This window comes from Trichosurus vulpecula, chromosome 2 (genome assembly GCF_011100635.1).
Source record: "Trichosurus vulpecula isolate mTriVul1 chromosome 2, mTriVul1.pri, whole genome shotgun sequence".
NCBI lineage: Eukaryota > Metazoa > Chordata > Mammalia > Diprotodontia > Phalangeridae > Trichosurus > Trichosurus vulpecula.
The window spans coordinates 431,253,394-431,267,290 of record NC_050574.1 but is presented as its reverse complement, the minus strand read 5'-3'; the positions used below and the strand labels follow the sequence as shown (position 1 = coordinate 431,267,290).

The 13,897-nt window shown below is 37.1% G+C and overlaps 1 protein-coding gene across 1 annotated transcript in view; it reads right to left on the bottom strand.

The window, feature by feature from the left end:
• Positions 1-863: 863 nt before the first annotated feature.
• The window catches only part of PRRG1 (proline rich and Gla domain 1), a 150,961-nt gene continuing 137,927 nt past the window's right edge, over positions 864-13,897 (bottom strand). Inside the window, exon 4 of the mRNA XM_036746804.1 lies at positions 864-4,367. Within this exon, the coding sequence (XP_036602699.1) occupies positions 3,843-4,367 (525 nt within the window). The 3' untranslated portion in view covers positions 864-3,842. The remainder of the gene's footprint in view (positions 4,368-13,897) is intronic.

The following is a 13,897-nucleotide window of genomic DNA, read 5'->3' as shown; positions in this document are numbered from 1 at the left end:
CATTTTCTTCTCCATCTCATTTTACAGATGAGGAAATGGAGGCAAACAGGGTTAAATGACTTGCCCAGGGTCACACGACTAGTAAGTATCTGGGGCAAGATTGGAACTCAGGAAGATGAGTCTTCCTGACTTCAGGCACACTACTCCATCCACTTTACCACTTAGCTGACCCAATTATGTCATAAGAGTTATCAATTTAAAAGTTTACAGAATCCAGCTTAAAAACAGTAGGTCTAGAAGACTTCATCCAATTCTATGGTTCTATGAAAAGCACACCATCTTTCAGATTAACACACATCTCTAAATCTCAAGAGGAAAGGAAGAGGTTTGAAATCATTTTACTCCACACCGTTCAGATATGAATACTTACTTTTAACTGGTTTGTGAGACAGTGAACACGGTGACATGGTTCTATCTTCAATGTGAATGAACTGAAGAAGTTTTGTGTAGTCACAAAGATTTTCATCCTTGGCTGCCATTATTCATCTGCCGAACAGAAGTCTTTACTTCTGTTAGGCAAACATAGCCAATCCTTAAGAATCTCCATTTTTTTGGCCATTCTCAGATCCTGACAAAGTACACAAAAGCAGACAAATGCAATCCTCTCCTTTGGAAAGGAAGAGTTCCAGTTCATATCATTCCAGGGCCATTTGATGCCAGCTCCCAGAGAAAAGTGTTTTTCTCTCTCAATATTTTAAACTCCCACTTAGAATATGTTAGTGTTACATTTTACTAGCTATTCTTGGATTTCTTTAAGAGGAAAATTTTGGAGATATACCCCAAGATTGAAAATTTAGAGATTTACTCTGCTAAAATACAAAATTCCTAGGAAAAAAAATTATTGGAAGGAGACCGTATACAGTATCATTTTTATTGGCTACTATAATCTTGTGATAGCTTTGATACTTTAGGCATAAAGAATTTCTTGGTTTTAAAAATAGCTTTATTTAGCATACCAAAAATCACAGAGACAAAGAAAAACCTCATCTATTATGAACATAAACAAAATGTTTAAATACCATAATTTAATGTAAACCAAATGTCTTCCAATATTAAATCTTGTAATCAAATACATGTTATTTACACAAAACCAAGTTAGAATGACCTCCACAGGTATATCAATCAGGTAACTAATCTTGAAGTAATCATTCAACTACTGAATGAACAACAACGGTGCCTCTATCCACATGGGTCATCAGAAAATCAGAAATCACTATATTGTTTGCATATGATGCAACTCATTGTTACATTCAAAGAAGGCAAGGTTGCTTGTCTTAGAGGTCCACAAACACAGTCATAGCACACGGGAGGCTTATAAAACATCCAGGGCTAAGGCTGTAAATTCTACTTCGGTTATTTAATGCAAAAACGATTCAATTTAGTTAGTTTAAGAAAGGTAGTAAATATATTCTGCAAAAATAAACCTTTATTAAAAACCATTAAAGGCAAATGCAATATCAGTCAGATTGGAAAGGCATAAACATAAAAAATATATTGCTACTTTGAATGAGCCCCTTGTCTTCTGCAAATGTTAAGAAATTTAGTCTATAAAACTGGATTTTCATTTCAGGATGACAGTGGAAATACCAAATGCTAAATGAATTTTAAACAAAACGGGTGGTGTTTTTCCCCCCTCTGGCCTCTTTCACAGACATTTCTGGCTCGTTGCCTTTTATCAGTCATGTGTAGGGTTTTCTCTGATTGACAGCTGTAGTCACTGATTGATATATTTAAGGATTTGTCCTTTGTGAAATTTCAAAAGGCCAAAATCCATTCTGTATTGTGGTTTGGATATTCATAAAAAGCAGCAGTAAAATTAAGCCCAGGGGCTTAAAATTGGAAATAAACATAATTCAGGCCTGTATACCTGGCTCTTGTCCTTCAATTCCTTCTAGTTACTGGTCCAACCCAAGCCCTGCACTATGCTAACGGAGAGCTTTGGCCAACTTCTACAGAACGTTAAAAAAAAAAAACCAATTTTTGAAGTAAAAATTCCTGATTAGTCTCTAAAAAATGCCAAAGATTGAGGGTACACAGCATATAGATTAATAACTGGAAGAGATCTCAGAAGCCATATTGTCCCCACCTCTTCATTTTGTAGAGGAGGCAACTCTGTCTACTGTATATTTATAACCATGTCCATGAGACTCAAGAAAACAATGTCCTTAGTGTCAAGGCTGTAATCCATAATTGAATTGTTAGTAACTTTTTGAATTTTAAAGTCACTTATAAAACTTTCCGCTGGGCCTTTGCACAGTTATTGCTGAGCAAGCAATTCCGATGTCAGCATAGTAATAGATGGTAGAAGATGTGTGGGACCAAGGCTGAATGAAGTACCATGGTGGTGGCAAGGTCAAGAGAAGTTTGCTTTACCCTCTTGACTGTGTGAAAGCACTATGAATTAATGATTCACAGTTCCCGGGCAATGGACTATTGTTGCTGAAACCTTTCACAACACACAATCTACTTGGTGCAAAGCCCTCATCTTTCTTTTCTACGTGTATGCCAAATAGGCATTTCTTTTATCCAGGGAACAATTCCCTTTGACTCTGTGGGGACTGGCCTTTATGGTTTTGTGGAGAAGTGTTTGAGAACATGGGAGTGGGGCTGCATGAAAACATTCAGGTGGATCAATTTCGTATCAGTGCAACACAGAAACTCACCCCTTAACTGCAGGGACCAGCATAGCTGCCAAGACAGAAGGTTTGCATTCCTTTCTCAAACATTCTGCCTGGGGGGCGGGCATAGCATCAACTCCCTACTTTTGGGGAGTTATACCTTTAAGCCCCCAAAACATAACAACATGAAAAGAAAACAGTGACAATCAAAGACCTATATGAGGCTATAATTGGATTCCAATTTGCCCCTGGCACCACACAATCTTTCTCCATCGATAGAAAACCAATATAAAAATCACAGTGCTTTAACTCTTTTATATCTAACTTTATGGGAAATTGCCTCCCTATAATCCCAAGGCAATGACATCAGCCTAACCTATAACTGTAACAAAATAATTTTATTTCAGAGATTTTAATCTTAATTATATTCCTAAGAGAATGGGGAAGAGCCAAGTGGGAAGGGATGAGAATTTGGGATGGTGTTAATGGACAGTGGGGAAGTAAGGAAGGAATTAAGATCAAATCTGAGCATATATCTTGCTGTAATAGATTTCTATATCCACTTCAAAAATGATCTCGTGGTAAAAGGAAAAAGAAAGCACAAAATGAATAAATATGACCAAAGTCATCTAGAAATACATAAACACTGTTTGGTTCTTTACGAAGTACACCACAAACCCTGAAATGATATTAATAACCAATTATCTTACTAGTTAGAAGTTGTTAGCACTTTATCATTTATTGCTATCTCCGTCAGAAGTGTCTAAATTCTGATTACCACATGCATTTTCCTTTTAAGGTAAACGGGAAGATAGTGAGGAAAGTTAGTCCACCAAAATTTCCTACTTGCAAAATTCAACACCATGTTGCTGGCTTTCTAATCTGCAAATAGAGTTAAGTGCTACACTTTGCAGCTTCTGGTGAGTCTCCCTCCCTAGGTGACTAAGATAGAAGGATTTTTTAAGCCAGTTGCATATATACTGTGTTGGCATTTATATGCACTCCCATGTGAACACTGCTGTGGGTTCCTATCCCCCCACTAGCCAAAACCTGAAAGAAAAGAAACAAAAACGAAGAAGGAAAATGATTTGGGAGGGGGGGAAGTGGTATGCTTTGAAGGTCCAATAAATTATGTAAATGCATGATTATGCAGTGATAAAGTGCTACAAAATTCTCCCATTAGTAGTTTAAAAAGAACCAGAGAAATGAAGACTCTTTTCTGCTTTACTTGATGGTGGTGACGACGGGCACCATGGCAATGGCGCTGGCTGAGCTGGAGTTCATGATGTCGTCGTACTGGGGGGGTGGATCTAAATGAGGCTCTGTTTCACTCCTTCTCAGGTTTGTCTGACCAGTGGCTTCCTCGTAGGTAGGTGGCGGATCGCAGTTAGAGAGCCGTGTAGAGACAGAATCTGAGCGCCCACCTACGTAACCCAGAAATCCCGGGGACAGCCCACCGCTGTCAAATAGTTCTTCCTGTGGGGAATGAGCGATGCTGAGGTGGGACGGGAGAGGGCCTCGACCGTCTGTCATGGTGCCATCGCTACTAGCTTCCAGAGCTCCCCGTCTCATGTACATGGTTTGTCTGCGAGTTTTCTTTTTTAGGAGATATCTCCAAGTTATGAATATGATGAGGAGGATAACAAAAAGGCCAATGATTAATGGAAACGCAAGGTAAAATGGATACCAGTTACTTCCTCTGCTACTTTCTCCCTGATGTTCCTTTGTGTAGGTGTCCCAGAATTCCTTCTAAAAACAGTAAGACAGAATCGATCAGAAACTGAGATGGTTAAAAGGGGACAAACAGAAAGGCTGAACATTCAATAACCACAATGAAAAAAGTTAGACCCAGGTTAAAGGATTTAAATGGCTCACACCACTTTTTCTTTCGGGGTAAACATCCTGCTGCCTGCCCCTTAATCCTCTGTGTTCTCCCCCACGCCCCCAAACTCCCTTGTAATTGATCTCTCTGCTGACTAGACCTGGGTTCTTTAACATTTTCATGTTTCTACTGTATTTAGCTAGAGGAGTTTTTTTTTTTAAATAAAGGTAATAATGTGATTAGGATTCCATACAAAGCAGAAACCTATGTTCACAGAATTGAACTCCAGATAAAACACTTCATTACTTCTTCCTATAACATTATCAAGTCTCTGCTTCAAAATGAGTGATTAATTTGGTCCTAACCCAGGCTCAAAGAGCAGCCCTGTGGCCAGGACTATTGATTTGCTTGTGCCATCCTTAAAATTTTAAGCTTAAAATTTAGCTCCCCCTCCCCACAAAGTTAATTGCACTTAGAGAGCTGCAGGAGCCACAGGCAATGGATTCTATTATGGAGACTTGGCTTTAATAACAAGGAAGACTTGGAATAAACAGTGTAAAATTAAAGGAGAAAGTGAAAGTCACAGAAGGAATAGTCAAATGAGGGTTTTCCCCCACTTCTGTTTGGTAAAAAGAAGACAATATTGGACAGAGTTTAGAGTAAGAAGACCTAGGTTTGAGTACCCAGCTCTAACACTGCCTAGACATTTGACCTTAGCCTTGCCATTTACCTCTGTAGCCTGTTTCTTCCTCTATAAAATGAGTGAATCTCTAAGGTTCCTGTAGAAATAATATTTGGAAAAAAAAAAGAAATAATATTTGGGGATTCTGGGTTGGACCACATGCTATCCAGGGTTAGCTTTGAGTTCTAGTATTTTATGATGCTAAGAAACAGAAATACATTTACTGCTGCTATTATGCATATTTCAAATATGTAGATGATGATGAACTGTAGGAGGAAATGGGCACAGCCCCAACCAGATGATTCATATGAAAATGAAAAGCAGCAAAAGTATAGCACAATGTACCTCTTTGCATTTTATCATTGCTAATGGAGAAAATTTAATCATTTAATAATTCATTTTGTCGCTTAATTATAAAATCAGCCACAGGTGATATTTTATATAATTGTCTTTTGCTTTTTTTTTTTGAACTAGGTGTTCCTGAAGATGTGTATGTAAATTTTTAAAAATGCACCAGAGAAGAACACAATTGTGAATCCTTTGGAAAAACAAACTTTCTGTAAAGTAAGTAATTACTCCTAAGAGTTATCAGTATTGTAAATCCACATTTTTACATGATTTGCCAAAAATGGTGACAAAATCTGTAAAAAAATTTAGCTGTACACATGGAACTTTGAGATTATTTAATATTTTACAAAGACACACAAGAAATGATCAGCAGATTCTAAAAACACATTTGGGTTTTCTTTTTCTTCAACAGTAAAAAGACTGGATAACAGACCAGAACATTAGGCCTTTTTAAGCATCTCTAAAACTGGCACATATAACACCAACATAATTTCCACAAAGTTTAATAGACATATTGAACATAAAAGCATGACAAATATAAAGCTTAATAGAACATGGAATAATCTGTTGGACAATGTATAAATGGCTATTTCAGGCAAGTGTAGTCCATAATGGGCTCTCAGCAGGATACTCTAATCTAACCTGCTGTCCAAGGACTAAATTAGGGTAAGTCCAGAGAGACTTATTAATAATCATGGGGGTGACTCTCAGGTGATGAAATTTTTCATCCACAGCAAACTCATGAAACTACTACGGTGTGGATTATAGTAGAATTACAGGATAATCAGGAGGACCCCAGTAGCTGTCTAGTACAACTCCTCCATTTCTCAGATTAGGAAATTGAAGCTCAGGGAGTTTTAATGACTAGCCTGAAGTCACACAAGTACTAAGCATCAGAAGGAAGATTTGAATACAGGTCCTCTAACTCCAGAGCTAGTCACAAATGAAATTATACAGCACAGAAGTGATGATGTAACTTCCTGACAGAACACACACACACACACACACACACACACACACACACACACACACACATATATATACTAAATTATATTAAACTTACTGAAAAAAAAAGATTTCATGTTAATCTTCAGTTTTCAGGTAGTTCATTCTTCACTCTCTAAATTATTAAGCTACCTTAGGGATTATATGTGGCTAATTTTAAATTAAACACTGTGTCAAATATAAGTTGTTTTTTTTTTCCACTCACCTAGAAAATTGCCAGGCTACCACTTCTTCCCTTCATCCACCTCTACCCTCAGAATAGGAGCTAATATTAGACTAATTATTGTATTACAAAATTATCTCAACCAAATACAAATCGCATTTTGGATACTGTCTGTTTTTTAATTATCCAAAGAATGTCTTCCTTTCTGTTGTTATAATAATTTGAGAATCAACTTTGCAATATGAAAGAGAACCGACCTCCTTGTGGTTCCTCACACCAAACACTCCATCTATTGGCTATTCTTGCGATGCCTGGAATACTCTCCTCCATTCCTGCCTCCTGCCTTCCTTCAAACCCACTTGAAATCCCATCATCTATGGAGAAGCCCTTCCCTACACTGTTTAATGCTAATGCTTTTCCTTCATCATCCTCTATGGATTTTGTTTGTCTATACTTGTTTGCACGTTGTTTCCCCCTGTGAGACTGGGAGCCCCTTCGGAAAAGGTACTGTCTTTTGCCTTTCTTTGCATACCTAGTATTTACCACAGTGCCTGCCACATAGTAGGCACTTAATAAGTGTTTTTTGACTTACTGAAAACATCAGCCAGATTACCAAGGCAGAGTGGCATTCTATCAGCAATGAAAGAGGAGTCAGAAACTCTAGATCCAAATAATCCAGGGCACAATCTCTCTGAGATTCTGTTTCCTTCTCTGTAAAGTGGGAATTATAATATTTGCACTACCTACCTCAAAGGATTTCTTTGTTATTCAGTTGTTTCAGACTCTTGGTGACCTCATTTGGGGTCTTCTTGGCAAAGATACTGGAGCAGTTTGACATTTTTTTTTCTCCAGATCATTTTACAGATGAGGAAACTGAGGTAAGCAGGGTTAAGTGACTTGCCCAGAGTCACACAGCTAGTAAGTGTCTGAAGCCACATCTGAACTCTGACTTTAGGTGCAGCACTCTACTTCCCTACCTGGCTGCTGCAGTTTCTGGTAATAACAAAATAAAGGTAAAGTGCTCTTTGATTATAAAATACTATTTTACTAAATACTAATTTACTATTTTACTAAAATACTAATTTACAAATGTAAATTGCTCCTATTAAAATGTAAATTCATATAATCCATGTTACTCCTGCTTATTCCTGGTACTGATTGGGAAGTCAGACTTCTGCAGTCTAGCTGCATCACTAGTTGCAACAAATTAATCTTAAGAAAATAATCTGGCTGCTAAAATGATAATATGAAAAGCTTTAGAAGCATCCAAATCTCCCAAATATAGTCCAGAAAAAAAAATAACAGACTGAATAATGAAATAGAAATCCAAAAAGAAAACACTCAAACAGTAAACTTCTCTATCCAGGCCAGAACTGCACAAAAAGACAACCAAAGGCCTGTAGGTATGAAAGAGGAATGTGCAGGGAAGACAGTACAAGTCTGCTAATGCTTAGATCAGGGACATTCCAGGAAGCACAGAAGTCCTCAGAACTCTGACCAGGAAAACTCTGGGTACAAGATAACTAGTGTTCTAATGAAGGGGCCTGAAGTCTGCTAGTACTTTGGAAGTGCAGACAAACCAAAGGAGGTTGAAGCCAGAAGGAGGAGCACAGAAAATAAGAGAAAGCACCTAACAGTAGCTTGATCATTCTATTCAGGAATATGTATGAGAAGAGGTTGAACATGGCCCTTCTGTTCTATTTATTCTCTTTGAAGTTTTTTTTTTTCCCTCTAGAGCTTTTATTTCATGAAAATTTCATTTTTCATCTCTTCCTTCATTTCTTCCAGGTACTCCTGTAGTTCCTGCATCTGAGTCTCTCTCTCTCTCTTTTTCTCAAGCTTCGAGTAACTATAGAGTTACTTTCTTTTAGGTTTACTATTTGGGCTTATAAGGATCAACTGAGATAAAATATATAAAAGTCACACTAATAAGCACAAAGCAGAAATCATTCCCATAAAGATTAAAGGAGAAGTGGAAAGAAAGACATGGTAAGAACCAGTGCCTGGGTTCTGAGAGAGGTAGAGAGAAGAGTGGCATTGGAGTGGGAGCGGTCTGCTTCAAATATAGATTAACAGTGTCGATCACATTCTCCATCACTCACCACCTTCTTTCTAGAGGGGAATGAGTGGCAAAGAGAAGAAAAAGCGTAAGAGAATGTAATGGAGGGAAATAAAAAATTAGTCATTATGAAGTGCCTTTTGATCAGGATAGGTGTATGATAGATTACAACGGAGATCACTTTTATTCCAGCAAATGCCTAGAAAGAGCATCAGGTTGAGTAACAATCAAGAAGTCCAAAAAGAAACACTAGTAAACTCTTTCATCCAACTTAGGGCTACACAAAGAAATAGTAGAAATCTGTGAGCACTAGAGAAGGGTCTTGTCAGTGTAGTTAAGTGGACTGGAAACCCACGGAAGCACCCCAAACACGGCACCTGTGGCAGTACTCTGCCCAGGGAAGCTCCAGAGGGAAGAGATCAGCTGGCATTCTGATCACAGAACTCCAAAGGAAACAGAAGATCACAAAGAGCCCTGATATCAGGGAAAGGTACCCACTGAGCTATGATAGGAGGTGATGAAGCTTGCCAATGCTCTGAGCATAGATACACTAAGGGAAATGTAAAACAGAAAGTGAAATTAGGACCTTGACTAACCTATTCAAGTGTACAAGATGGGGAAGAGCTCTGCCCTGTGGCCTCAGACACTTGACACTCACTAGCTGTGTGACTCCAGGCAAGTCACTTAACCCCAATTGCCTCACCAAAAAAAAAAGAAAGGAAAAAAAAAGAGCTCTGCCCTGGCACAAGGTCACAGATCAAAACCTGAGGTTAGAGATATGACTAAACCAGAAAAGATAACCAAGAACTACGAAGGAATATTATGGAACAAAAATCACCCGAAAGGAAAATCTGAAAGAAGATGGTAGAGTATCAGAGGCAAGAAAATGGCATGAACACAAGGACTACAAGAATACCTGGAAAAAATGAAGCAAGAGATAAATAAGATGATAAATTAAATGAGTTATGTAAGAAGGAATTTAAAGGAGAGTCAGCAGCTTAGAACAGAAAGTAGTAAAGCTTACTGAAGAAACAGACTCCCTGAAAATTAGATAAAACAGAATCAACAACTCCATGAGATAACTAGAAATAGTAGAGGGAAAACTGAAAGTTTAAAATAATATAAAGTATCAATTATTAAAAACAACTGACATGGGAAATGGAGAGAAAAATCTCTAGAAAACCATGATTCTCCTCCCCTCTCCCATAAGCTTGGATATTATACGTCATGAAATCACAAGTGAACACTTCCAGATCTAGCAGAATCAGTGGGCAAAGTGAGAAAACAATCCAAAAATCTTCAGAAATAAACTTCAAAATGAAAATCTTTAGGAATATCATAGCTGAAATGCAAAGCTTCTTTCTTGGTCAGAGAAAAAAAATTTTAAAACATTGCAAGAAACCAGAAAGAATTTAAGGACAAAGGAGGAACCAGGCTGGGTCACACAAATCTTACCAGCTATGAAAAAAGATCTTGTAACATGATATTCCAAAAGGCAAATGATAAGGTCTTGTAACTACGAATAACTTATTCTTAAAAACTTAGTACAATCCTACAGGTGTAAAAAAAATTTACAGTATATTTCAAATTATTCAGTATATTTCAAATTATTCAGTATACAGTACTGGCTCTGGAGTCACAGGAACCAAGTTTAAATCTGTCCTGTGATACTTACTACCTGTATGACTTTGGGCAGGTTATAGGCTTCAGTTCCCTCATCTGTAACATGACAAAATTGGACTAGATGGCATCTGAGGTCTCTTCTAGCTCTAGACCTATGATTCTATAATAAACAGTTTTCAAGCATTTCTGATGAAGCCAATAAAATCGAGCAGAAACACGGAAAGAGAAGCACAGGAGTGGAGAGACACCTAGAAAGGCAGATCTATTTCAGCAAATGGAAGGGGTCATAATAAAGAAGTTATCTTCTAGTTGGGGACAAGAATGGAATTTCCCTTCAGAACCTTAATGTCTTCAAAGGTAACAGAGAAAATTAAATAAGACGAATAGAGCAGGCTGGGGTGTGTGTGGTAATGGGATATGTCCACTGTTTTCTTGCTCTTAAGTGATGAAAGAAAAGGAAGGAAAAAGGAATATACTAGAGAAGAAAGCAAGAACGGAGAGGAAACACGTTCAAGATGTAGATATATCGTATTCACAGATATATAGATATACATACACTAGATATATGGTAAACACAAAGACTATATGACATTTTACTTTAGAAAAATTATGAAATGTTGATGAGGACCAAGAAAATTTATTGAATAATTGAAGGGTTCAGCAGGTATTGAGACATTGGAATCAATATTAAACATTAGACGTACTCCATGCCTTTAAAGAGCTTGAAGAGCATCATATATTGATGGTAAAGAGAAAACAGACTATTTTTATAGATATGAGTCACTGCTAATAAAAGGAAGAAAAGAAAAAAGTCTTCCTGCATTCTCAATGTCTTCTACAAATCCCCATTCATGTAACAAGCATTAAGTACCTACTATATGAAAGTCACCGGGCTAGGTGCACAGACATAGTCTCATTTTACAATGGAACTTCCATTCTTGGGTCTACTAAACTTACATAAATTTCTCTTTAGCTCATGTGCTCCCATATTCTTTTCCTACCCATCCCAGTCCTATTACCCAAAGAAAAATTCAGTGTTTCTTCTTAAAACTTAAATTACTTTGATGTATTAGATGGCTCTGAATTTATCTACCATTTTCCAGGAAAACTCAATCTTCATACCATTTAATTAAAATGAATACTCAGGAGAAAAAGTTAGTTGGCTCACTTCACAGGAGATTACAATATCTTTAATTAGGGTAACCAAACCTCAGAGCTTTAGCTATCCTTATATATCTACCTGGATAAAAAAGTATGTGGTGACAGACTAATTTCTTCAGTAATTAGACTATCTCCTCTACCCTGGACTGCAGATCAAATTAAAGCTTACTTGAATTTAAAGAACAAATTATATTTTATTTATATGAACAAATAAGCACAGTTCATACAAAGAATTTATGTGCCATTGTGGCCCATATGGTAAAAAAAAATCAGCATGAAAGATTATGAAAAAGTACATATCCATGAATGTGACATTAAAGCATGATAGGGCAACATTTTGAAGGATGAAAATAACTAGCTAAAATGATGCTAGTACAACTTTTGAGTGTGTAATTAAACACTTCTATAAGTAATTTAGTCATATTTTACAGCATTCTGATATGTACACATTATTACATATATGATGTAAAATATTTACTTAAAGGAGAGAAGACTTATTAAAATTCTCAGCTTTTAGATAAAGCTGAAATTATATTAATGATAAAACTAAATTCATCTGAAGCTGTGAGAGCTTCACTACTACTTATTTCAGGGGAAGGAAATTCTGCTGGCCGGAGGCTTCATGTGAGACTTTCCAGAACCAAATGAAATAGTTCTTACAAGTCTATCAAAATATTTTGCTTAGTTTTCTGTTACAAGTAGTGGCTCTCTGGGGGGCAGAGCAGGGAATGGGGGTATATGTGGAAATGAAGGTCATGTAACAAACAAAACATATCAATAAAACCCTAAAGAGAAAAAGAAAGTGGAGAGGGATGGTGGGGGCGGGGGGGGGGGGGGGAAGAAGTAAATCTATCAAGACAGATCAAGAGGATTTTAGCTATTTCTATTTTGTATTTTCTACCTCCGACCTAAGAAAAGGAAATATGATGTCACTGGGAAAATGAATTAAGACCAGAAGGACTCATAGGTACATAATTTTAAAAATCACAGTTGGGCATTTTGCCCTTACATTCCAACAAGTAGGTCTCATCACAACTGCATCAGCTCAGGTCCTAGCTAGCAAATGGGATGGATTTTTCATTGACTCTGATTCTCTGCTGAGAATAGACACACTGAAAGTTTTCTGCTGCATTGCCAATATTTGACTTTTCTTTTTCCTCCTGAGCTGCGTGAAAAGCTCTGGGAAAGGATCATTCTACCTTCGACAGTAGCTACTTGTGTGGGCCTTGGGCAAAATATTTTAACCTCTCTGGGCCTCAGTTTTCTCATCTGAAAAATGAGGAGGTTGAATTTGATGACCCTTGGTGAACACAGGCAAAACCTTTAGCTTCCTAGGAAGCCTGACTTGAGAGGAGCCAGGAAGCCTCCTGCTACTCTGGCAATCTGCCTCCCTCCTAGCGGCTTCAGTGCCTGTAATCCACAATTCATTCCTCTTGTTTAAATACTATCCTTTCCTTAAAACCATCTTTTCCTGAGATTATCAAATGGAGTTATTAATATAAATATAAAATTAAGCAGATCATTTTTCTCTTTCATAAAAGAGACCAGGAAAGCCTGAGAATTTTAAGAGCAGAAGTAGTACTGAAAAGAGGGGAAACAGTATGAAAAGGGAAGATCTATGAGGTAAGTTAATAACACAAAATTAAAATTCCTAATAGGAAAACTTCTCAACTGCTTAGAATTGATCCCAGACATAGTTTTAAAGAGGTAAAAAGTTAAAATGGAAGAATATAACTCATTATGTTAATATTTAATGATACTGTACACTATTATGGGGTCTGGGCTTACTGGGCATTATAATTATCAACCGATTTAATTCACTTTACCTCTAAATATCATCTTGGGACTTCAGAATATGAAGCCCTTGAAAGTAACAAACTTATAATTCTTTAAGAACCTTCTACAATTCAGTCAATCAATCAACAAACATAGGCATAGGATTTCCATAGGGCCCCTTTCTCTTTCTTCTCCCCACATTCCTAGTTCTTTTTGCTTAGATAAATTTCCTTCTGTCTTACAGATATTCTTACCACCTAACCGAATATGTTGAGTGGATATAAATCATTAACAACACTTTAGATTGCCACAAAGGAAATTCCATTCAACTAGATGAATCCTTCCGAGCTTAGACCCAGAGGATCATGGAATCACTTGGGCAGGATATGGCCATCAGGAGTGAGAGTTTTATTATTTCATCTGTTCCCAATCTTCCAAACCAAATACATAAAGGGGAGTTTTGATGTGATTTCAGCATTCTTCAGGCTGGTCCAGTGGTTTAAGTTTGGGAATGGAATGAAATGGGACTCTTGTAATCCATATAACAGTTAATAAAAAAAAATCATGTTTCTACAACATGAACATTTATTTATCTATGAACGAAAATGAGGAGGTTGAATTTGATGACCCTTGGTGAACA